Below are 27,757 nucleotides of genomic sequence, written 5' to 3' on the forward strand. Positions count from 1 at the left end.
TAATTGTTTTCTTTCACGATTCAGATAAAGCATGCAAATTTTATGCAAATTTCTAAATTACTCATAATATATTTTTTTCTTTGATCTCTTGCTATCTTTATTTGAAAAAGCAGCAATGTAAGCATTGGAGCCGACCCATTTTTTGGTTCAGCACCTGGGTAGAGCCTGCTGATTGGTGGCTACCCAGGTGCTGAACTAAAAGTGGGTCAGCTTCTATGCTTATATTCCTGCTTTCTCAAATAAAGATAGCAAGAGAAAGCAAAAAAATTATAATAGGAGTAAATTAGAAAGTTGCTTGAAGTGATTGTAAAGTTAGCTTAATGTCTATCAACTATAGCATTATGTGTGCTAATTAAATATAAGTTTCATTCATCACTTTTCTATATATTCTCGTAAAAATAATAATTACCTTTATAAAGTTATTTAGAAACGTTCCAAAATTCAACCCAAATTTTTTGTAAGCCAATTGATATTCTGGCCGTTAGGTGACCGTCACTCAACATCATTCACCCCTTTAAGCATCAGCGCATGCACTAGTTCATTATTCTAAACATTGAGAACCAGGGCCGGATTTACATCTCAGGTGCCTGTAGGCACAAAAACCTGAAGCGCCCCCCCCCCCCCCCTGCCCCCCCCCCTGCCCCCCCCCCCCCCCCAAAAAAAAAGTGAAAAAACAGAGGAATTATTTTTATGATTATGGATAATAAGTATTTTGTTAGATATGCAAATGTTAGACAAATAGTATACAACACAGTACATTATAGAACAGAGTATGCTGCTTGTTGTATGGGACCCACACAACATGCAGCATAATCTGTTCTATGCACTAATATTTTTTTTTCCTTTTTGCCCCCCACCTCCCCCGATCATTAATTAGGGCACCCCAAACCCCCAAAACCCTTTAATTTTAAATTCACTAAAAAGTATCACCAGTCTGTTTTATTTTGTCCTGTGCATTTACTAAAGCTCATTCTCATATCTTCCTTTTTTTGTGTGAATTAGCTTCATAGAATAACAAAGAGATTAGTGAAATAGGAGGCTGGAGAGACTTCTTAGTTAATTTTGCCCAAAGAGCATGTAAATGTGTGCAGCTTGGCTGTGATTTATACAATTTCCTGCTTCTGCTATTGTATTACACTCATCTAAAATATCTCTCTAGTACCGAACCTACTAGTAATCCCATTACTGATTGACATTTGCCAGATGTCAGTACTATGTGTTTCATTATATTCACCAACCAGTGTAGTATTTATCTTACACATAAGAGTATAATAAAATTATGTGCACTAATATAACTATTATATTTGCAACCAACAAAACTACTGCATTATTATTAAGAGAAGAGGGAGAGAGACAGAGAGGGGAGAGAGAGACAGAGAGGGGAGAGAGAGAGAGAGAGGGGAGAGAGAGAGAGAGAGAGAGAGAGAGAGACAGGTGGGGGGGGGGGAGAGACAGGGGGGAGAGAGAGAGAGAGACAGGGGGGAGAGAGAGAGACAGGGGGGAGGGAGAGAGACACAGAGAAGGGGAGAGAGAAAGGAGGACTTGAGAGAGAGACAGAGGGGGGAGAGATAGACAGATGGGAGGGAGAGAGACAGAGGGGAGGGAGAGAGACAGAGGGGAGGGAGAGAGACAGAGGGGAGGGAGAGAGAAAGGTGGACTTGAAAGAGAGACAGAGGGGAGAGACAGACAGACAGACAGACAGAGGTAGGAGCAAGAGACAGTTATATTGCTTATAGAATTAAACCTTGGACTGTTGATTTTAAAATACATTCCAGGAATATCATTCAAACAGGGGCTCCAATGCTGCACGCCACCTCCTAAAAGATTGCCACTTCACCTCTTGAGTCCCTCCCTGGCTTTATTTATCATGGGAACTCAGGAGGCAATCCAACTGGCAAATGACATTTAAAATGAAAAAGACATTCCACCCCAATACCCACAGTAGCTGACTTAGAGGAGGAGCATTTAACACTAACTGTGCCCAGCTTACCCTATAGATCTCATACATACCACATATAGACACCCTTATAACATACTGAGACACACTCTAGGTTACCCTATACATCTCATACATACCACATACAGTATATTCACACTCTAGTTTACCATATCCAGTTAAAGCTGTGTCACACTGTGGCACTCTTGTGTACCCTATATATTGTATACATATCACATGTGTGTCCTATATATCTCATACCACATATAGTCACCCCACACATAGCCACACACTCTAGTAGTTTACCATATTCAGTTAAACCTATGTCACCCTGTGGCACTCTAGTATACACTATATTATAAATTGTATACATATAACCCTATAATACAATGCAGGCTCTCCAGGGTACCTTAAAAACTCATATACATCACACTATATTAGACCGTCCGTATACCGCACTGTCCGCATACCATCTCACCAGCCTAGGGCTCACTTACCTGACAGCTCATCAGGTTCCAGACCACTGTCAGCGTCAGTCCCGCAGATCACAAGGTAATGAGCAAGGCGGCATTAGCTGAGCCGGCTGCCGTGCAGCTCACCCCCCTCATCTTGCCTAGCAGAGAATGACCTGAGGAAGCAGATGATGGAGGATACAGGCTGGGGAGAATGCACGAGGGTACAGCAGTAGGCTTAACGCCAGTCTCCCACAAGACACTCCACGGCGACGGCGTGCACTGGGCAGGCGGGCGGCTCTGGCGACAGCAGCAATGAGCACACTCAGCTCACTTCACTTTCCCGCCGCGAGTCTGAGGGCGGCAGCCGGAATCATGTGATGTGGGCGTGACGCCGCCTGCCCTAAACCCGCTCCAAACCTGCAATCTGCAAACCACGGCACTGACTGGAGAGTGAGTGACTGTGACTGGAGTCAGGGTGGGAGGGACGAGACAAGGGAGGGGGCGTAAAAAATAGTTTAAAAGTAAAAAAAAAATATTTTTTATTTTTTTTTAAATACACTGACTTTACAGCCAGTGCCGTGGCGCCCCTCTCTGCAATGCGCCTGTAGGCACATGCCTACTGTGCCTAATGGCAAATCCGGCCCTGTTGAGAACCACGCGTGCTCCCGCTTCATGCATGTATATTAATTACAGATAGGAATCCTACAATGACAATTTGCGCATGCTAAGAAAAAAATAGGGATCGCCGATTATCGGATGCGCAGTGAAAAGAACCATCTTGAGTAGCGCATGCGCATTTGAATTCTTAATCGTGAACGAGCATTTGAGAGATGTGGAGAGCGGGTGGGACTGCTCTCCACGCCACAACTTGAAGAACAAGGAAGAAGGGCTTGGGAGGAGTCGGGAGCCAAACAGTAAGGAATTTAAAATAAATATTTTTTGGCAAAATATAGGTGTAATCGCAAAAATAACTTAGCAATACATTAAGGTCAATTTGATATAAGCTAGGTTGCCTTCTATACAGCATAACTTTACCTTCACTTTAAAATTGCATGCTCTCTGAATCATGAAAGAAAAAAATTGGGTTTTGTGTCCCTTTAAGCAATGTTGCAAACACTGCTGCCAGATGCCAAGAGATACGTGCACGCTCCTGAGCTCACCTAAGATTACTCTTTAAAGGATTCCAAAACTTAACTTTTTTGTCCAAAACCTGACCATCAATTTTAAATCACTAACGTGTATAGTTCATCACTTACCTACTTTTACAGTCCAACCATCTTTCAGAACACTATAAAATAAAATTTTATTTTTCTAAGATAACGTCATTACAACCAATCCTCTAATATAAGCCATGCACGACCAAACTTTTTTTCCAATCATATTCTAATTTTGTGCATATCATTAAGTGACAATGTCGTCACCAGGGGCATATCCGATCCATAATACCACACTTACCTATTCAATATTATTAGTATTGAAATTACGCATGCGCTTTTGAATGGTCAATCGATTCAATTGGTTTTCCTGTTCTCTATACACACAGGTTGTTGAAAAAATAAGGAGTATGCGGTTTCACTACTTCGTATTTACAACCCATTGTTATTGCTATTTATGAATCATATCAATTAGCGTTAAAGGAATTATACTTTGTCTATTTTAATATAATAAATTTATTATAAAGTTATATATTATGAATAGTATAAAATGTTACAGTAACAGTGTTATCTGTGAACAGTTTAAATATATGTATAAATAAGATCTCAATTCGTATTTATATTGATGGATGTTTAAAATGTTCATCTTTGTATTGTACAAGTAATATATATATATAATTGTTTCAATAATAACATTGCTGTCTATAATGCTCGTCATAATAGGAATTTGTAATAAAAGAGTAATCGTTATAATATCCACAAAGTGCTATGTGTTATAAAAAGCAATATAGATTATATATCCTATATAATAAAAGGCCAAGTATGTTTGTCCGATGCAGGACAAACATACCTGGCCTTTAGGATCTGACAGTAGAGCAGAGAGGGTGTGCGGAAGTGGCCATTGCGGGGTGTGGCCGGGGCATGGTCGGGTGGAGCGGGCATGACGAGTTGGCATTGCCGGCGGGATTGCTGTGATGGGACATGACCGGGTGGGAATGGGCCAGGAGGGCATGGTCAGGTGGGAGTGGGCGTGGCCTGATAGAGCGCAAAAGAGGGGGAAAGAGCACAAAAGAGGGGGGAGAGAGAGAGAGCAAAAGAAGGGGTAGAGAGAAAGCAAAAGAAAGGGTAGAGAGAGAGCAAAAGAGAGGGGAGAGAGCAGATAAAAGAGAGAGAGGAGAGAGTGCAAAAGGGGGGAGCAAAAGAGGGGGGGGAGAGAGCAAAAGAGAGAGAGCAAAAGAGAGGGGGAGAGAGAGCAAAAAGAGAGGGGGAGAGAGCAAAATGAGAGGGGGGAGAGGTAGAGAGAGGGTGGAGAGAAAGAGAGCAAAAGAGAGGGGGGAGAGAGAGCAAAAGAGAGGGGGAGAGAGAGCAAAAGCGAGGGGGGAGAGAGAGCAAAAGAGAGGGGAGAGACAGCAAAAGAGAGGGGAGAGACAGCAAAAGAGAGAGGGGAGAGAGCAAAAGAGAGGGGGAAAGCAAAAGAGAGGGAGAGAGCAAAAGAGAGGGGGGAGAGAGAGAGCAAAAGAGAGGGAGAGAGAGAGGGAGAGGGGGAGAGAAAGTGAGCAAAAGGGAGGGGGGAGAGAAAGAGAGAAAAAGATAGGGGGAGAGAGAGAGCAAAAGAGAGGGGGAGAGAGAGAGCAAAAGAGAGAGGGGAGAGACAGCAAAAGAGAGGAGAGAGAGCAAAAGAGAGGGGAGAGCAAAAGAGAGGGCGGAGAGAAAGAGGGCAAAAGGAGGGGGAGAGAGAGAGCAAAAGGAAGGGGGGAGAGAGAGAGCAAAAGAGAGGGGGAGAGAGAGAGAGCAAAAGAGAGGGGGAGAGAGAGAACAAAATAGAGGGGGGGAGAGAGAGCAAAAGAGAGGGGGAAGGGAGAGAGAGAGAGAAAAAGAGAGGGGAGAGAGAGAACAAAAGAGAGGGGGGAGAGAGCAAAAGAGAGGGGGAAGGGAGAGAGAGAGAAAAATAGAGGGGGAGAGAGAGAGCAAAAGAGAGGGTAAAGAGAGAGAGCAAAAGACAGGGGAAGAGAGAGAGCAAAAGAGAGGGGGAGAGAGAGAAAACGATAGGGAGAAGAGAGAGCAAAAGAGAGGGGGGAGAAAGAGCAATAGACGGGGGAGAGAGAGCAAAAGAGAGGTGGGAGAGAGCAAAAGAGAGAGGGGAAAGAGAGCAAACGAGGGGGGGAGCTTACAAGAAAGGGGGAAGAGAGAGAGAGCAAGAGAGGGGGGAGAGAGAGAGAGCAAAAGAGAGGGGGTGAGAGAGCTTAAAAGAAAGGGGGAAGAGAGAGAGCAAGAGAGGGGGGAGAGAGAGAGCAAAAGAGAGGGGGGAGAGAGAGCAAGAGCGAGAGAGAGAGCAAAAGAGGGGGGAGAGAGCTTAAAAGAAAGGGGGAAGAGAGAGAGCAAGAGAGGGGGGAGAGAGAGCAAAAGAGGGGGGGAGAGAGAGCAAGAGAGGGAGAGAGAGACAGCAAAAGAGAGGGGGAGAGAGAGAGCAAAAGAGAGGGGGAGAGAGAGAGCAAAAGAGAGGGGGAGAGAGAGAGTAAAAGAGAGGGGGGAGAGAGAGCAAGAGAGGGAGAGAGAGCAAAAGAGAGGGAGGAGAGAGAGGGGGAGAGAGAGAGCAAAAGAGAGGGGGGAGAGAGAGAGGGTAAGAGAGGGGGGAGAGAGAGAGCAAAAGAGAGGGGGGAGAGAGAGAGTGCAAAAGAGAGAGGGAGAGAGAGCGCATAAGAGAGGGGGAGAGAGAGAGACATAGCAAAAGAGAGGGAGGGAGAGAGCGCAAGGGGTGGGACTGCTGTACTACAAAAAATGACCCATGTACACAGGCTTTAGGACTAGTATATATATATATATATATATATATATATATATATTTAAATAAAATTAATGTGTGTATCATTTATAAATATAGAATTAATGCTCGTTATTGTTAGGGAGATTCTTGCAGTGCTCTGCTATTACCTGGTCTATTCAGCGTATTGAGCATATAGATACATAAAAATGAATATGTGTTTCATTCATAAGCTTGTCTATTTTTACATAAATATAGCATTATTGTTCGTTATTGTTAGGGAGATTCTCGCAGCGATCCGCACTTACCTGCTCTATTCAGTGTATTCATCAGCTCTGTCTGATATTGATACAGTAGGTCTGCTGGTTTGCTGTGAGTAACATCAAGAATGACGTGGATGAAATATTGCACATGCGCATAGCGTTAAAACGCTGCTATTTTCATAACCTGGGTTATCGTTCAGGATTGGATGATGGTAATAAGAATAGCCATCGTGGGTTTAGAAAATCATTCTATTTTTGCAATTGGATTGCTAAGAAAAGGTTAAAATTCGAAACGCAATGCTAATAACAAAAATAATGAAAATATATAGATATTGCTATTGAAGATTACTTTTATTCTGGGTCCCTTTAACAAAACATACCAAGAGAACTAAGCAAAATTGATAACAGAAGTTATTTAAAATGTCATATCCAATCCGTTTAAAGGGACACTGAACCCAATTTTTTTCTTTTGTGATTCAGATAGAGCATGAGATTTTAAGCAACCTTCTAATTTACTCCTATTATCAAATTTTCTTCATTCTCTTGGTATCTTTATTTGAAATGCAAGAATGTAAGTTTAGATGCCGGCCTGTTTTTGGTGAACAACTTGGGTTGTTCTTGCTGATTGGTGGATACATTCACCCACCAATAAACAAGTGCTGTCCATGGTACTAAACAAAAAATAGCTTAGAAGCCTTCTTTTTCAAATAAAGATAGCAAGAGAATGAATAAAAATTGATAATAGGAGTATATTAGAAAGTTGCATAAAATTGCATGCTTTATCTGAATCATGAAAGAAAAAATGTGGGTGTATTGTCCCTTTAAGTTTATTTTTGTTTTGACTTTACAGTCCCTTTAACCCCTTAAGGGCCGGGCATTTCAGACAAAAACTTCCCCAAAAGACCAGAGCATTTTTAGCATTTTTGCTTTTACTACATTTAAACAGAAATATAGCCTTTTTTTATATTTACCTATCAAAACTATAAAAACATTTTAGCAGACAACCCAAAGTATTGATCTAGGCCTATTTTGATATATTTCATGCCACCCTTTCACCGCCCAATGCGATCAAATAAAAAAATAAATGTTAACTTTTTCACAATTTTAGGTTTCTCACTAAAATTATTTACAAACAGCTTGAGCAATCATGGCATGAATTGTTGTAAATGCTTCTCTGGGATCCCCTTTATTCATAAATAGCAGACATATATGGCTTTGGCATTACTTTTTGGTAATTAGAAGGCCGCTAAATGCTGATGCGCACCACACTTGTATTATGGACAGCAGTGAAGGGGTTAATTAGCTTGTAGGGATAATTTTAGCCATATATGGCTTTGGCATTGCTTTTTGGTAATTAGAAGGCCGCTAAATGTCGATGTGCAGCAGTGAAGGGGTTAATTAGGTAGCTTGTATGGTTAATTTTAGCTTTAGTGTAGAGATCAGCCTCCCATCTGACACATCCCACCCCCTGATCCCTCCCTGACACCTCTCAAACAGCTTTCTTCCCTCCCCCACTCCCCAAAGGTCACCCCCATCTTAAGTACTGGCAGAGAGTCTGCCAGTATAAAAATAAAAGGGTTTTTTTTTTTGTTTGTTTTTTATTTTTATATATTTTCTGCAGGGTAGTATCCCACCTTACCTCCCAACCTACCTAATCCCCCCACACAGCTCTCTATCTCTCACCCTCTACCTATTTGCCGCCATCTTAGGTACTGGCAGCTGTCTGCCAGTACCCAGTTTGCTGCAAATTAGGCAATTTTGTTAAAAAAAACATTAAAATACCCATTTTTTCTGTAGTATAGCTCCCCCCCCTTCAATAACCTACCCCCTCCCAGATCACTTTTCCCTAACGGATTCCACAGAGGATACCCCTCATTTCCTCTACTCCCTCCTCACTGCGACAGAACATTGTCTCTTTTTTTTTTCCTTCATCACCTGTAGCGTGGCGTAGTGGTCCCACCCGCTTCCCTCGGCACCACCGCTGTCCGATGCTATTTTTAGTGAGATCGCGGTAGAGAGAAGCCCAGGACTGCAGCAACGTACAGGGTACGGCGCTGTCATTAAGGGGATAAAGGACCAGTAAATACAGTAGATTTGCATAATCAACAAACACATTAAAAAAGACAATAGAAATGTCTATTTCCCGTCCCCCCTGCATCATGTGACAGCTATCAACCAATCACAAATGCATACAGGTATATTTTGTTAATTCTTGAACATCCTCACTAGGAGCTGGTGACTAAAAAAGTGTAAATATAAAAGACTGTGCACATTTTGTTAATGGATGTATATTGGAAAGTTGTGTAAAATTGCATGTTCTATCTGAATCATGAAAGTTTCATGTTGAGTTCAGTGTCCCTTTAAGCATTTTACATGTTTACTGTCTCTTAAAGAGGAATATGAAGCAAGGATTTTCTTTGCTTTTCATAGTTTAATAAGAATTTAAATGACATAAGGCAGATAGACAGACAGAAAGACAGACTGACCAACCGACCGAAAGACAGATAGAAGAGCAGACAGACAAACATATAGATGGGCAGACAGACAGACAGACGGGCAGACAGACAGATAGATAGATAGATAGATAGATAGATAGATATAGATAGATGACAGACAGACAGTTAGACAGACAGGCAAGTAGGATTAAAAATATGTAATACAATTTAATACAACCACTTTTAGATACAAAAATAAATACAATGAATTAAATGTTCCCTAAATAATTACAAAAAAATGAAATGTAAAATGTTAAGAGCATGTCATGGAAACCTATAGCTTATCATTCGCATATACATGTCACTTACTGCTAGAGTGGCTGTATAATACAAATTCTCTCAGTGGCTATAATTTAATAACCTGTCCTTCAGAAGTTAGCTCTGCATGAAATTACCTCACTAGAGAAGAAGAAAACTTAAAAGCTTTCCTGTTCTGGTAAACATACTAGAGAGATATATTGCTGATTTAGCATGGCTTATTAGAAGCAGACTAGTGTTCATATATTATTTGTTCTATGAATGTATAAGCATTATCTTTTTGATACTGCAATCAATACGTTGGAACCACACTAGCATTGTTTAAATCACCTGCCAGTTTTTTGTCATAAAGGAAAAACACTGGTGTAACCTAAAAATAAATACATTTGCAACATTGTTGAACCATTGTTTGTCTAAAAATTTTGGTTTCCAAACCATCACCTAGATTACGAGTCTTGCGTTAGCCTTAAAAAGCAGCGTTGAGAGGTCCCAACGCTGCTTTTTTCCTAACGCTGGTATTACGAGTCTTGAAATGACAGGTGTAACGCTCACTTTTTTGGCCAGACTCGAAAATATCGCAAATCCACTTACGTCAATTGCGTATCCTATTTTTTCAATGGGACTTGCATAACGCCGGTATTACAAGTCTTCCAAAAAGTGAGCGGTACAGCCTCTCCTGTCAAGACTGATACTGCATTTAAAAGTCAGTAGTTAAGAGTTTTTTGGGCTAACGCCGTAGCATAAAACTCTTAACTAAAGTGCTAAAAAGTACACTAACACCCATAAACTACCTATTAACCCCTAAACCGAGCCCCCCCCCCCACATCGTAAACACTAAAAAATTATTTTTAACCCCTAATCTGCCAAACCGGACATCGGCACCACTATAAAATATACATTAACCCCTAAACCGCCGCCCTCCCACATCGCAAACACTAGTTTAATTTTATTAACCCCTAATCTGCCGTCCCTAACACCGCCAACACCTACCTACATTTATTAACCCCTAATCTGCCACCCCCAACGTCGCCGCAACTATATTAAATGTATTAACCCCTAAATCTAAGTCTAACCCTAACACCCCCCTAAATTAACTATAATTTAAATAAATCAAAATAAAATTACTACAATTCACTAAATAATTCCTATTTAAAACTAAATACTAGTTACAGAAAATAGTGTTAGGTTTTATTAAGGGGGGATTGGGTGGGTTTTAGAGTAGGGTTGGGTGTGTGGGTGGTGGGTTTTAATGTTGGGGGGTATTGTATTTTTTTTTACAGGTAATAGAGCTGATTACATTGGGGCAATGCCCCGCAAAAGGCCCTTTTAAGGGCTATTTGTAATTAAGTATAGGGTAGGGCTTTTTATTATTTTGGGGGGCTTTTTTATTTTATTAGGAGGATTAGATTAGGTGTAATTAGTTTAAAATTCTTGTAATTATTTTATTATTTTCTGTAATTTAGTGGGGGGCTTTTCGTACTTTAGATAATTTTTTTCAATTGTATTTAATTGTAGTTAGTTTAGGTAATTAATTTAATTATAGTGTATTGTTAGGTGTAATTGTAACTTAGGTTAGGATTTGTTTTACAGGTAAATTTGAATTTATTTTAACTAGGTAGCTATAAAATAGTTAATAACTATTTAATAACTATTCTACCTAGTTAAAATAAATACAAATTTGCCTGTAAAATAAAAATAAATCCTAAGCTAGCTACAATGTAACTATTAGTTATATTGTAGCTAGTTTCGGGTTTATTTTATAGGTAAGTATTTAGTTTTGAATAATTTAGTTAAATGACAGTTATTTTATTTAGATTTATTTAAATTATATTTAAGTTAGGGGGTGTTAGGGTTAGACTTAGATTTAGGGGTTAATACATTTAATATAGTGGCGGCGACATTGGGGGTGGCAGATTAGGGGTTAATAAATATAATGTAGGGTTTGACGATGTTGGGGGCAGCAGATTAGGGGTTAATAAATATAATGTAGGGTTTGACGATGTTGGGGGCAGCAGATTAGGGGTTAATAAATATAATGTAGGGTTCGGCGATGTTGGGGGCAGCAGATTAGGGGTTCATAAGTATAATGTAGGTGGTGGCGGTGTCCGGAGCGGCAGATTACGGGTTAATAATATAATGCAGGTGTCGGCGATGTTGGGGCGGCAGATTAGGGGTTAATAAGTGTAAGATTAGGGGTGTTTAGACTCAGGGTTCATGTTAGGGTGTTAGGTGTAGACATAAAAAGTATTTCCCCATAGGAATCAATGGGGCTGCGTTAGGAGCTGAACGCTGCTTTTTTCAGGGGTTTTTTCAGACGGCTCTCCCCCATTGATTCCTATGGGGAAATCATGCACGAGCATGTTTTACCTGCTTACCGCTAACGTAAGCAGTGCTGGTATTGAGGTGAGATGTGGAGCTAAGTCTGCAAGTGAGCGGTGAGCATAAACTGCTTGTTAGCACCGCACAGCCTTACCGACAAAACTCGTAATCTAGGCAAATGTTTTTTGTTATACAAGAAAAATGTAAAGTGTTTGCAAATGAGTAAGAAGATACAGAACTACTCCTACTGGTTGATTTTGCACAAATTCTTTTAAAGGGACATTACATTTATTCTTCTATAGATGCATCAAATGTTCACCTTCTGCACTGAGACAAAATCTGCATATAAAAGCATTTAAACAGTCATTTTATTAGCAACATTTGCATTGTTTTGCAGCCCAGGGGCATACCCCTTGAAAAGCCTCATTAAGTGTTGTTTGTTGTTTCTCCTTTGCAGTCACCAATTAGAGGCAGAAAGAATTAAAGGGGCAGTCAACACCAGAATTTTTGTTGTTGAAAAAGATATATAATCCCTTTATTACCCAATTTCCCAGTTTTGCATAACCAACACAGTTATAATAATACACTTTTTACCTCTGTGATTACTTTGTATCTAAGCCTCTGCAAACTGCCCCTTTGACAGACTTGCATTTTAGCCAATCAGTGTTCACTCCAGGGTAACTTCACATGTGTGAGCACAATGTTATCTATATGACACACATGAACTAACACCCTCTAGTGGTGAAAAACTGTCAAAATGCATTCACATAAGAGGCGGCCTTCAAAAACTAAGAAATTAGCATATGAGCCTAACTAGGTTTAGCTTTCAACTAAGAATACCAAGAGAACAAACCAAAATTGGTGATAAAAGTAAATTGGAAAGTTGTTTAAAATTGCATGCCCTATATGAAAGTTTATTTTGGACTTGACTGTCCCTTTAAGACCCTGCACTGTTCAAGCAATCACTGTGTATCTTGTAATTAGCTAGAGGTTCTGAATTCCATGAAAGCACTCTAGTCTCTCTGGAGGCAATGTAAAAACCACAATGCTCAGATTTAAACATTAGTGGGGAAAAACAAGCAAAATAAATCATTAAAGCACACTGCAATTTTTTTTACTGTACATAATTAAACATTCAGGGCTTCCTTACAAGTGGAGCAGAAAAATATTAGCAGTATTGTGCATTGTTCGACTGTGGAGTATTTTTTTTTTCTTTTTCTGTTATTCTAGAAAATTTATTACATCTTAAATTGACATTGATGTTCTTGCCTTTGTCTCTTTGTTTTTCATAGATCGTCATACACTGTTGAATCACTGGTTTGTATTTATGACACATATGATTGTTTATATCTCATTAAATCAATAAAATTTTTACACTAAAAATAAAAAAATAAAAATCATCAATAAGCACAAAAACACAAGATGGCTTTCTATTAAAAAGTTTTTGTCTTACTATGTAGATGCAAGTAGATGCAAAAGAAAATCCACATCATACAGGACTCCTTCGCTTGGATACTGAGCCCTCCTAGTGAATTACATTAAAATAATGCTCATGCTTGTGAGAATCAACTGCAACCCAACACAGTAATGCTGCACTTTTAGACAACCCTTGTATCAACTGGGGCAACAGCAAGACCTGCCTCATCCCCAGAGGTGTGCAACATGCCTACTAGACACCAGATAGCAACACAGACCTATCATTGGTTCTGCAAGAAATGTCCATTTTAGCCTCCCCCGTCTGACCCTCGCTGTTCAGACGAGTTGCGATGTCCATAGGAAACAATAAGGCTTGCTGCCTGTTTAATAATCTGCCCACATTGCCAGTGAATGTGGGTCTTGGCAGTGTGTGTGGGGCTTGTTTTAAAGCATTTTTACACAACATAGAATGTGCATTCACTAAATGTAAAAGTGGTTTCTGTTTAATAAAAGTTCAGATAATAGATATGTAAACCAAGTTTCACTGTACATGCAGTAGATTTCTTACAATTGCTAATCTCTCCACTAAAAGGGTAGCAAGACAGATATGTGTAAAAGCGGGCACCTAAGCTGAGGGTTTTTTCACAACACTACAATCTTCCAGTGATGTTTCTCATTGAAATACAGGTTACTCCCAAAGAACTTCCATGAAATGTCTATATATTTGCTATGTATGTGATCAGCATAGCTAATAAAGAACACAAACAAAACCTTAATAATAAAGCTATAGGAACTGGGGTTGTGGGTATATTGTACATGTATATGTAGGGTGTTATATGTTTATATTATACTGTTTAGAATAGAACATGTTTGGTGTAGAGTGACTATAATAGAAATTTATCAAAGTAAAACTGCACAGTACTGATTAGGTTTACTATTAATATTGCAACCACACTGTAACAATTGTGTTATTAATGTAGAACACGTTTGGTACAGTGTGATTATAATATTAGAACTAAACATTATTTACTGGTATCTAAAATGGTATAATGTCCATGTCACTGTTATTACTACTAATTACTAATTCTGATCGCAAAGCTCTGCAACGGGTAGTTAAAACCGCCCAGTATATCATAGGTGCTCAGTTACCTACCATTGAAGATCTTCAAAGCAGACGTAGTCTTTTAAAGGCCTATCGAATTATTCATGATCCCTTCCATGTTAGCAACAGACTATTTGCCCTTTTACTATCTGGGAGACGTTATAGAAGCTTAAAAGGAAAAACTGCTAGGTTACGGAATAGTTTTTTTCCAAGAGCCATTACTCTGCTAAATAATAACTTTTAAAAATCTCTCATGCTCATAGCCTTTTTTAATTTTTTAATTTTTATCCTTCTGATGATTAGATCTTTTTATTATAATGAAGAAAGTGCTAAATTAATGGTTTTAATTTAATTTATTGATTATCCTGTTAATGGTTCTTTTCAACCTCACTTTATATTCACATAACACATATAATATAAAATACACATATGATTTATATAAAACACTCATGATTCACATCATATATATAATGCAAATGTACACATATGTGTGCAAGATGACTAATTGTTTATTACATTTTTTTACACATATATATACTTTTTTGTATGGAACGGATTTTTTTGCACTTGCACTTTATTACACTTGCATTGTACTTACTTTTGTGGTATAGAAATGTTTTGCACAAGTCACTTGAATTTTTTGCTATCTATTTAGTTTTACCATTATAGTACTATCTGTGTATAGGATTGGTTAGATTTTCAAAAATAATTTCGTTGTCTCTGTTTTCCTACTTTTTACAATGACAATAAAACGAATCTAATCTAATTACCTTTCTCATTTGCAGTGATTCAGCCAGTTCTCTTTTTTCCATACAATTTGTGACTAAACTTGTATTAGACGGAATGTAGATAAAAGCATCTCTGTAGATCACCATATCTAAAAAAAAAAGATAAATTAATATTAGCAGCAAATACAAAAATGAACTAAAAGCTTATCCTTTCGTTGAACAAAACACCCAAACTCCAAAGCAAATTCGTGAGGATACAAATTACTTTTAGAACAAGCTTTAATTCTGCAGTTCAGAATTTGTGCCTCTAAAGTGGGAAAACTGCTCACTGTCTTATTCTTTGAAGTCTCTGTTGCCAGGAGGTTACAGACGCGCTGCAGGACCTATAATGAGTAATGACAAGCAGCAAGGGAGGAAAACAAAGATGAAGTGGCGACTGAAGTGCAGATTAGTGTTTCATTAAAGATAGCAAGAAAGCAATGTAAAAAGTTACATTTGCTGTATTTTTTTAGTCCTTCTACAGGTCCTCCTGAGAAAATGAATTTTATTGTAGATAAGCAAATGGCTAGACAGATTTTTACTAAGAAAACCCATATATGTTGTCTTTACTTGACTTCTTTCTAATGTTCATTCTTGGATAGGGTAGTGTAATATTGGTTTACTCCGGAGGTGCGTCCACCAGCTGTTAGCTAGATTATAAATTGAGAGCAAAATATTGCTTCCATGAAAGCAATATTTGCGTTCAACTTAGTAATACCAGCACACACAAATGTGCGCTAGTATTACAAGTGAGGTGCAATGCAAACGTAAGGATGCGTTTGCATTGCATAGAAGCATTGCGCTCATGAGAGCGCGCTTCCATAGGCTCCAATGGGAGTCTTGTTCTCATGCAGTAAGACACAGCATGAGAAATAACGCAGCGAAGGGGGTAAGTCGCAAACGATGGGCAGCAAATATATATACATATATTTATTTTACAAAGGTAAGACGAGTCCACGGATTCATCCTTTACTTGTGGGATATTATCCTTCCCAACAGGAAGTGGCAAAGAGCACCACAGCAGAGCTGTCTATATAGCTCCTCCCTTAGCTCCACCTCCTAGTCATTCTTTTTGCCTACTCTAAGTACTAGGAAGGGTAAAGTGAAAGAGGTGATAAAATATTAGTTTTTAATTTCTTCAAGCAAGAATTTGTTATTTTAAATGGTACCAGTGTGTACTATTTACTCTCAGGCAGCAGATGGATGAAGACTGCTGCCTGGAGGATGATGATCTTAGCATTTGTAACTAAGGTCCATTGCTGTTCATACAGAGGCTGAGGAGTACAGGAAACTTCAGTGTGAGGAACGGTTTCATGCTATGCAGCAATGAGGTATGTTCAGTCATATTTTTCTGGAGAGACTGTCGGCTAGATTTGGAGTTTTGTCGGTAACGACCCGAAAAAATAACGCCGGCTTTTTTCTGGCCGCACCTTTAAAATAACTCTGGTATTGAGAGTCCACAGAATGGCTGCGTTAGGCTCCAAAAAAGGAGCGTAGAGCATTTTTAACGCAGCTTCAACTCTCGATACCAGAGTTGCTTACGGACGCGGCCAGCCTCAAAAACGTGATCGTGCACGATTCCCCCATAGGAAACAATGGAGCTGTTTGAGCTGAAAAAAAACCAAACACCTGCAAAAAAGCAGCGTTCAGCTCCTAACGCAGCCCCATTGTTTGCTATGCGGTAATCCTTCCTACGTCTGCACTTAACACTCTAACATGTACCCCGAGTCTAAACACCCCTAACCTTACACTTATTAACCCCTAATCTGCCGCCCCCGCTATCGCTGACCCCTGCATATTATTATTAACCCCTAATCTGCCGCTCCGTAAACCGCCGCTACTTACATTATCCCTATGTACCCCTAATCTGCTTCCCAAACATCGTCGACCCCTATATTATATTTATTAACCCCTAATCTGCCCCCCACAACGTCGCCTCCACCTGCCTACTCTTATTAACCCCTAATCTGCCGAGCGGACCTGAGCGCTACTATAATAAAGTTATTAACCCCTAATCCGCCTCACTAACCCTATAATAAATAGTATTAACCCCTAATCTGCCCTCCCTAACATCGCCGACACCTAACTTCAATTATTAACCCCTAATCTGCCCTCCCTAACATCGCCGACACCTAACTTCAATTATTAACCCCTAATCTGCCGACCGGAGCTCACCGCTATTCTAATAAATGTATTAACCCCTAAAGCTAAGTCTAACCCTAACACTAACACCCCCCTAAATTAAATATAATTTTAATCTAACGAAATTAATTAACTCTTATTAAATAAATTATTCCTATTTAAAGCTAAATACTTACCTGTAAAATAAATCCTAATATAGCTACAATATAAATTATAATTATATTATAGCTATTTTAGGATTAATATTTATTTTACAGGTAACTTTGTATTTATTTTAACCAGGTACAATAGCTATTAAATAGTTAAGAACTATTTAATAGCTAAAATAGTTAAAATAATTACAAATTTACCTGTAAAAGAAATCCTAACCTAAGTTACAATTAAACCTAACACTATACTATCAATAAATTAATTAAATAAACTACCTACAATTACCTACAATTAACCTAACACTACACTATCAATAAATTAATTAAATAAACTACCTACAATTACCTACAATTAAACCTAACACTACACTATCAATAAATTAATTAAATACAATTCCTACAAATAAATACAATTAAATAAACTTGCTAAAGTACAAAAAATAAAAAAGAACTAAGTTACAAAAAATAAAAAAATATTTACAAACATAAGAAAAATATTACAACAATTTTAAACTAATTACACCTACTCTAAGCCCCCTAATAAAATAACAAAGCCCCCCAAAATAAAAAAATGCCCTACCCTATTCTAAATAACTAAAGTTCAAAGCTCTTTTACCTTACCAGCCCTGAACAGGGCCCTTTGCGGGGCATGCCCCAAGAAGTTCAGCTCTTTTGCCTGTAAAAAAAACATACAATACCCAAGCCCCCCAACATTACAACCCACCACCCACATACCCCTAATCTAACCCAAACCCCCCTTAAATAAACCTAACACTAAGCCCCTGAAGATCTTCCTACCTTGTCTTCACCTCACCGGGTTCAACGATCTGTCCAGAAGAGCTCCTCCGATGTCCTGATCCAAGCCCAAGCGGGGGGCTGAAGAGGTCCATGATCCGGATGAAGTCTTCATCCAAGCGGGAGCTGAAGAGGTCCATGATCCGGATGAAGTCTTCATCCAAGCGGGAGCTGAAGAGGTCCATGATCCGGATGAAGTCTTCTATCAACGGCATCTTCAATCTTCTTTCTTCCGGATCCATCTTGCAGACCTCCGACGCGGAACATCCTGCTGGCCCGACGGACTAACGACGAATGACGGTTCCTTTAAGGGACGTCATCCAAGATGGCGTCCCTCGAATTCCAAATGGCTGATAGGATTCTATCAGCCAATCGGAATTAAGGTAGGAAAATTCTGATTGGCTGATGGAATCAGCCAATCAGAATCAAGTTCAATCCGATTGGCTGATTCAATCAGCCAATCACATTGAGCTCGCAATCTATTGGCTGTTCCGATCAGCCAATAGAATGTGAGCTCAACGATCTGTCCAGAAGAGCTCCTCCGATGTCCTGATCCAAGCCCAAGCGGCGGGCTGAAGAGGTCCATGATCCGGATGAAGTCTTCATCCAAGCGGGAGCTGAAGAGGTCCATGATCCGGATGAAGTCTTCATCCAAGCGGGAGCTGAAGAGGTCCATGATCCGGATGAAGTCTTCTATCAACGGCATCTTCAATCTTCTTTCTTCCGGATCCATCTTGCAGACCTCCGACGCGGAACATCCTGCTGGCCCGACGGACTAACGACGAATGACGGTTCCTTTAAGGGACGTCATCCAAGATGGCGTCCCTCGACTTCCAAATGGCTGATAGGATTCTATCAGCCAATCGGAATTAAGGTAGGAAAATTCTGATTGGCTGATGGAATCAGCCAATCAGAATCAAGTTCAATCCGATTGGCTGATTCAATCAGCCAATCACATTGAGCTCGCAATCTATTGGCTGTTCCGATCAGCCAATAGAATGTGAGCTCAATCTGATTGGCTGATTGGATCAGCCAATCGGATTGAACTTGATTCTGATTGGCTGATTCCATCAGCCAATCAGAATATTCCTACCTTAATTTCGATTGGCTGATAGAATCCTATCAGCCAATCGGAATTCGAGGGACGCCATCTTGGATGACGTCCCTTAAAGGAACCGTCATTCGTCGTTAGTCCGTCGGGCCAGCAGGATGTTCCGCGTTGGAGGTCTGCAAGATGGATCCGGAAGAAAGAAGATTGAAGATGCCGTTGATAGAAGACTTCATCCGGATCATGGACCTCTTCAGCTCCCGCTTGGATGAAGACTTCATCCGGATCATGGACCTCTTCAGCTCCCGCTTGGAAGAAGACTTCAGCCGGATCATGGACCTCTTCAGCCCCCCGCTTGGGCTTGGATCAGGACATCGGAGGAGCTCTTCTGGACAGATCGTTGAACCCGGTGAGGTGAAGACAAGGTAGGAAGATCTTCAGGGGCTTAGTGTTAGGTTTATTTAAGGGGGGTTTGGGTTAGATTAGGGGTATGTGGGTGGTGGGTTGTAATGTTGGGGGGCTTGGGTATTGTATGTTTTTTTTTACAGGCAAAAAGAGCTGAACTTCTTGGGGCATGCCCCGCAAAGGGCCCTGTTCAGGGCTGGTAAGGTAAAAGAGCTTTGAACTTTAGTTATTTAGAATAGGGTAGGGCATTTTTTTTATTTTGGGGGGCTTTGTTATTTTATTAGGGGGCTTAGAGTAGGTGTAATTAGTTTAAAATTGTTGTAATAGTTTTCTTATGTTTGTAAATATTTTTTTATTTTTTGTAACTTAGATCTTTTTTATTTTTTGTACTTTAGCAAGTTTATTTAATTGTATTTATTTGTAGGAATTGTATTTAATTAATTTATTGATAGTGTAGTGTTAGGTTAATTGTAGGTAATTGTAGGTAGTTTATTTAATTAATTTATTGATAGTATAGTGTTAGGTTTAATTGTAACTTAGATTAGGATTTCTTTTACAGGTAAATTTGTAATTATTTTAACTATTTTAGCTATTAAATAGTTCTTAACTATTTAATAGCTATTGTACCTGGTTAAAATAAATACAAAGTTACCTGTAAAATAAATATTAATCCTAAAATAGCTATAATATAATTATAATTTATATTGTAGCTATATTAGGATTTATTTTACAGGTAAGTATTTAGCTTTAAATAGGAATAATTTATTTAATAAGAGTTAATTTATTTTGTTAGATTTAAATTATATTTAACTTAGGGGGGTGTTAGTGTTAGGGTTAGACTTAGCTTTAGGGGTTAATACATTTATTAGAATAGCGGTGAGCTCCGGTCGGCAGATTAGGGGCTAATAATTGAAGTTAGGTGTCGGCGATGTTAGGGAGGGCAGATTAGGGGTTAATACCATTTATTAAAGGGTTAGTGAGGCGGATTAGGGGTTAATAACTTTATTATAGTAGCGCTCAGGTCCGCTCGGCAGATTAGGGGTTAATAAGTGTAGGCAGGTGGAGGCGACGTTGAGGGTGGCAGATTAGGGGTTAATAAATATAATATAGGGGTCGGCGGTGTTAGGGGCAGCAGATTAGGGGTACATAAGGATAACGTAGGTGGCGGCGCTTTGCGGTCGGCAGATTAGGGGTTAATAAGTGTAGGTAGGTGGAGGCGACGTTGTGGGGGGCAGGTTAGGGGTTAATAAATATAATACAGGGGTCGGCGGTGTTAGGGGCAGCAGATTAGGGGTACATAAGGATAACGTAGGTGGCGGTCGGCAGATTAGGGGTTAAAAAAAATTATTCAAGTGTCGACGATGTGGGGGGACCTCGGTTTAGGGGTACATAGGTAGTTTATGGGTGTTAGTGTACTTTAGAGCACAGTAGTTAAGAGCTTTATAAACCGGCGTTAGCCCAGAAAGCTCTTAACTACTGACTTTTTTCCTGCGGCTGGAGTTTTGTCGTTAGATGTCTAACGCTCACTTCAGAAACGACTCTAAATACCAGAGTTAGAAAGATCCCATTGAAAAGATAGGATACGCAATTGACGTAAGGGGATCTGCGGTATGGAAAAGTCGCGGATGAAAAGTGAGCGTTAGACCCTATTTTGAGTGACTCCAAATACCGGCGGTAGCCTAAAACCAGTGTTAGGAGCCTCTAACGCTGGTTTTCACGGCTAACGCCAAACTCCAAATCTAGGTCTGTGTATTTCAGAAAGGCTGATATTATACCCAGGAGGGTAAGGGTAAGCAGTAATCCTAGAGCTAAAAGAAGGGCATTACTTAGCTTGCATATGGGGCCAATTACAAATATGGTTGACACTGAATGGCAAATGTTTGTGAGCAAACGTTTTTTTGATTTGGGAGTGCTTTAATGTTTTTGTGGGCAATAACGTTTTGGGCAAACTTTATTAAGGGCACACATGGCTTAACTTTGGGGTCTTAGAACCCACATGGCTAGTTATAACCGCTCTGGTGCGGTTCTTTAAGGCTGAGGAGACATCGAGTGAGATGGGCATGGCCTATTTTCGTGCCTCAGATGCGCAGTTAGTTTTATCAGCAAGCAGCAAGCTCTAACTCCTGAGGGCCCTGGTGTATGTTTTGGGCCAAATCGAAGCTTTTACCCCACACTTTCAATCCCTGAGGGCAGGTAGTGCTACAGCAGGGCTAAGAGTGTTTTTTTCCAGATCTGGGCCTATTTTCGATCCGGTTTGGAAATTAAGGGGTTAATTGTTAAAAATGTTTGTGATGCGACTGGGGCGGAGCTTGGCCATTCAGAGAAATGGCCGCGTAGTGCAATAGCTCCTAGGCCCTAAGTTGTCAAACCCAGCAGTTATAACCGACCGACGCCTCAAATATTGCCCCGCATCAGAGGAGACAGCCTCCTGAGCCTGGACCATCACTCCAACAACCGTAAACCTCTCTTATCAACGCCAGGCCCGCTCACAATACCGGGCGATGCCCGGACCTGGGGGTGAAGACGACACACACGCGCAGGCCTCAGCGGGGCCAGAGTTGGGGATTATACTGAGAGACACAACGCAGCAACCCAACGGCTGCCGCCATCCGCCAAAAGCCTCACACGCCACAGCACACAGCAGCCCTGCGGGCGCAGCCCTCCCTCAAGGCGCAAATTACATACCGGGGCAGTAAGGTAAGAAGACATGCACAACAGGCCCCAGGTGGCAACGGACCTAATCACTCACAGCGCCGATGTATACTGGCCCATCATCACACAGGGGAATTCAGGGACATTGCACCCATGCATACAAATAGACGCTGAATCAAGGGACATATCTGCACAGCCCGCAGCGGCCGTTGTGAAACATATATACAAATACTAGAGACAACACGCCAGTTCTCTACATGCAGGTGACCCCTGAGCAACATTGCCTGAAAAGATAGCACGCAAGACAGCAGCCCCTTACAGCGTGCAAGTGAAAAGGCACAAAAGCCAGCACAAACTTATTTGCCTTATAAACTTTTTCTCTGGTTTTCTGCAACCCAAAAAGGGCGGATAGTCCTCACTCATCCTAATCCTCAACTTATCATACATAAGGCAGATAAGGAGGACAGCAACACCCTTAAAGTGCGTAGAGAGAAGAAACCCAAGCGCCAGTACACGCGCTTGATCTATTAACTTTACTTGTGGCCTATGATAACAATACCGGAGCAGCTAGTCATCATCCACACTAGCCCTCATCACATCACACCAGCATGCCAGCGAAAAAAACAACTAGGCTGGACAACCTATCACAACCCAGGACCATGCAGCAGTTCTTAAAACATCCTGACACTACACCAAAGATACTATAACAAGCCGCAGACAGCATCGTGCCTGCAACAAGCCCACAGTCCAGTACTCAAACAGTGAATCCTGTCCTTGGCGCTGCTCAGCAAATCACTAGAGAAGACCTTAAATCTTTATGTTCCAAAGAAGATTTTAAAGAAATGCTCACTGAAGTGAAGGGCTGGTATGGCGACCTCAAAAGGGACCTATCAAGGGTGACGCAGAGAGTCACCAATCTAGAAGAAAATCATAATACAACCAGTAATGATATCAACCATATGTCCCGCCTTCTCTGCGATCAAGAAGAAACCATATACAACCTACTAGAGAAGGTAGAGGACTTAGACAACAGGGGCAGGAGGAATAATTTGAGAGTTCGAGGGATACCAGAATCCATCCACCCAGGAGCCTTGGAGGGCTGCCTACAGGCCCTGTTCTGTACGTTAAAAGGTAACGAGAATGCCCCTGAGGTAACTATCGAGAGAGCACACAGAGCCCTCAGGGCAAAACCCCCACCTAAAGCACCCCCTAGGGACGTTATCCTGAAGCTGCTGCACTTTAAAGATAAGGAGGACATCTTAAAACACTCCAGGCAAAAACAGGATCTCACACATGCAGGCAACCGTATTCAGATCTTTACAGACCTAAGCCCCACGACACTCCAGAAAAGAAGGGAACTAAACCACATCACCACGGTGCTCCGAGAGAAGAAGATCGCCTACCGCTGGGGGTTCCCGGTCAGCATCATTGCCAATAATGGCAACACCACAGCCATCTACAAAGCCCAAGATGACCTAACCCACTTCTGCAAGGCACTACAGATACACATCCAGACAGAGGACCAACCAAAAGATGGCTCTACACCAAGGCCCCCCCGGGGACCCGGGTGCGATCCGCACCCACATTCAACAATGACAGGAGTTCCCACAAACACCCCTCACTAGTGACTGTCGCTGATGATGCGGAGGAAACGCATCAACACTTGGACTGTTCGCCCTCACAGCCTAGGTTAGGGGCCAGTTCCTGATTCAAGGCGACAGGTCGTATATAATATAATGTTATCTTTAAATTTACTTTTTCAAATGCTGGGTTTGATGACGGGGATACTACCCTAATCTACTAGTTACCTACTTCGCTAGTTATTTGTTATCACTGATTTCTGTTTTTATAGTTTTCCAGAGTTAACCTCTGTATACAATTTTGGCTCCCATAACGGGGCAGCCGTACTGTTATCACACCGTACCTATTTGCAAACTCACCCCTCATTTTCTTACCCTCTTCACCCCCCCCCTCCTCTCTTTCCTCAACCCTTCCTTTTCCATCCCACCTTTTACCTACTGCCACACGCAGGACTAGAGAGACCTAGACACCATTCACACCATAGACTTACAGAAGAAGTAGGGCCTACAGATTAGACAGACACTGCCCAGCCTCCAGCACACTCACACACTATCAAGCAGATTAAACGCAACCGAGGTACTCTGGTGCTGCTCAACCAAACTCATTATACCCCAGAAGTATGCAGCCACACCCCATTAAACTCATATCCATCAACGCCAAAGGGCTTAATAGCCCTGAAAAGAGATCAATTGCCTTCACACAGTTACATAAAGCAAGAGGGGATATTATTTGTATCCAAGAGACACATTTTAAGAGAGGGAGGGAACCTAAGTACATCACCCACAGGTATAACACCTTTTATCTAGCATCGGGCGGTTCTAAGAAAGGCGGGGTGGGTATCTTCATCAGGAACTCGATCCCCTTCCAACCAACCAAAGTTTTTAAGGACCCCAACGGATCCTACCTACTAGTGGTGGGGATTCTGTTTAACTCTTATATCACAATAGCCAATGCCTATCTACCAAATCAAGGGCAACATATCATATTCAAACAACTGACACAACTGATTCTGGAACACACGAGAGGTATTTTATTCTTGGCAGGCGACCTTAACCTACCCTTGGACCCCTCCCTAGACACCTCATCGGGGAAAACCACCACACCACACAGAATAATCAGAACGGTCAACTCACAACTCTGCTCATTAAAACTACATGACATATGGAGATCCCTACACCCAGACACACGGGACTACACCTTCTTCTCACATCCACACCATGTCTACACCAGAATTGACTACCTCATAACAGACCAATTAGGCCTCTCACTAATTGACAATGCCAACATACTGCCAATCACCTGGTCAGACCACGCCCCCGTACAATGCACACTAGATTGGCCAGATGTACCCATAAAACCCTACATCTGGAGACTCAATGATCATATGCTAGACAACCCCTTACACAAGCTAGCCATTGACTCCACCCTACGGCACTACTTCATTGAAAACCCACTAGACGCCCTGCCTACCTCCACGACATGGGAAGCACACAAATGTGTAGCAAGGGGGGAATTCATAAGACTTAAAGCCACAGAAACCAAACAAAATAGACAATTTCTGAACTCGTCCCAGATTCGATACTGGGAATCTGAGTTAAAGAAGAACACTTCATCCACCACAATACTAAAGTCCCTAAACACGGTTAAGACTGAACTGAATAACCACCTCATCAAAGAATATCAGAGTAAGGCCTCAATGCTACAGCAAAAATACTTTGAAATGAGCGATAAAATAGGCCCATCACTAGCAAAGGCGTTGAAGCGCAAACAGCTAAACACGCATATACACTCTATTACTGATGCATCAGGGCACACGCAGAAAGACAGTGTGAAAATAGCTGAGACATTCCGACGATATTATGAAGCACTTTACAACATCACCAACAAAAGCCCACAGCCACACATAGACACATATTTAGGGGACATCCAGCTACCCATACTATCTCAAGAGGACTCAGATCAATTAGACAGACCGATAACAGCTGACGAAATTAAACTAGCCATCAAGAGCATGCCAAACGGTAAGAGCCCCGGACCTGACGGACTGGGGGTAAAATACTACAAAGACTTTGTACATCACTTGCTAGCACCCCTTACACTCCTATTCAACTTGTTGCTGACAGAGGGGGGATTTACAGATCAGATGTTGGAGGCAAACATCACTGTCCTCCCTAAGCAGGGGAAAACACCGGATAAGCCAGAAAATTTCTGCCCAATCTCGCTCCTCAACGTAGATGTAAAGATCTATGCCAAGGTATTAGCCAACAGAATCAATAAGATTCTACCTACACTGATACACCCAGATCTGGTGGGTTTCGTGCCAGGGAGAGAGGCGCGCGATAATACGCTGAAAGTATTACAACTTGTATCACACGCGCAGCATCAGAACATACCTCTCATTCTGGTTTCGACAGACGCTGAAAAGGCGTTCGACCGTGTGCACTGGCCTTTTCTGAAGGCGGTACTAACCAGAATGAAGTTTAGCGACACCTTTATCAGACAGATATTTGCCCTCTATGAAAACCCCTCTGCTAGAGTAAAAGTCAACGGCCTACTGTCAGATAGATTCCACATCAGAAACGGGACCAGGCAGGGATGCCCACTCTCGCCGATTCTATTTGCTATTTCAATAGAGGCTTTAGCGCAGAAAATTAGAGAGGACCCTCTGATCTCAGGTATTAAAACCAAATCAAATTCACACAAATTGGCATTATACGCCGACGATGTCTTACTGACACTCTCCGACATAGAGACCTCCCTCCCCAGAGTTCTAAGCACTTTTAGTGAATACGGCCGACTCTCTAACTTTCACCTCAACGTTGCTAAATCAGAGATATTAAACATCACGTACCACACAGAGACATTGACCACAACACTAGGCACTTGCCCCCTGAGATTACAACAAGATAAGCTCAAATATTTAGGGATATACATCTCCCCAGACGTCCAAACTGTTTTCCAAGAAAACTACAAATGTTTAGAAACCACACTGACAGCGGACCTGTCTAGATGGAAGAACAAATCTATTTCTTGGCTAGGACGAATAAATGTCGTCAAGATGAACGTACTACCCAGACTGCTTTACATTCTCCAAACAACACCGATTCCCCTCCCAAGGACTTACCTACAAAAAATAAATAACCTAATTGAACAATACATTTGGGGAGGGATCAGACCAAGGGTAGCCAGGAGAACTTTGTATCTGCCCAGGGACAGAGGGGGCCTGGGGGTCCCAAACATACTAACATACAAACAGGCAATCACGCTGAGCAGACTACTGGACTGGTGCTCTAACGACCCCAACAAAGAATGGGTACGACTGGACTGCGATATCTTAGACACAAACAACGCAGGCTTAGGAGCCTGGACGCTAGAGAAAGACAGACACCCAGCCACAACAAAGTACCCCCTGCTGATAGACTTTTACTCCACATGGGACAAGATAATAAACACCACATCTCATATAACAACTAGATATTCCCCACTAACCCCAATCTATCAGAACGCCGCATTGCCCTGGAACTTATCCGATAACAGAACCAACACCGACACACCTCTGAAAGACTATGTCCTCGGGTCTCTGACCGATGGACATAGGCTCAAGACACTGACGGACATTTCGGAGGAACATCCTCACCTGATGCTGAGTTGGTACTCACACATGCGGTTGAACCATTACCTCATGACACATAAACACAGACCCTGCTTGACCAGAACCCCTACCACTTTTGAGACTTTATGTTTAAGGGGCACGCCAACAGCCCATGCAATCTCCCTACTCTACAAGCTGTTATTGACAGACGACGCCCAGTCACTTCCCTCCTACACGAAGATGTGGGAAAAGGAGTGGCAGACCGAGATAGGTTACGAGGATTGGCAGACCGCCTTCTTAGTGACCAAGTCAGCTTCAATCTCTATGAGAGTGCAGGAATCCAGCTTCAAATGCCTAGCAAGGTGGTATCTTACACCCAGCAGGCTGCAGAGGATTTACAAACAGGCCTCAGGCAAATGCTGGAGGGACTGAGACGCAGTCGGCACTCCAACACACATCTGGTGGGA

At 41.4% G+C, this 27,757-nt stretch overlaps 1 protein-coding gene across 1 annotated transcript in view; it reads right to left on the reverse strand.

Annotated features, from left to right (window-relative positions):
* The window catches only part of CPED1 (cadherin like and PC-esterase domain containing 1), a 654,007-nt gene that overhangs the window by 520,969 nt on the left and 105,281 nt on the right, over positions 1–27,757 (reverse strand). The window contains exon 3 of the mRNA XM_053719194.1: positions 14,930–15,036. Within this exon, the coding sequence (XP_053575169.1) occupies positions 14,930–15,036 (107 nt within the window). The remainder of the gene's footprint in view (positions 1–14,929; positions 15,037–27,757) is intronic.

This window comes from Bombina bombina, chromosome 6 (genome assembly GCF_027579735.1).
Source record: "Bombina bombina isolate aBomBom1 chromosome 6, aBomBom1.pri, whole genome shotgun sequence".
In the NCBI taxonomy this organism is placed as follows: Eukaryota; Metazoa; Chordata; class Amphibia; order Anura; family Bombinatoridae; genus Bombina; species Bombina bombina.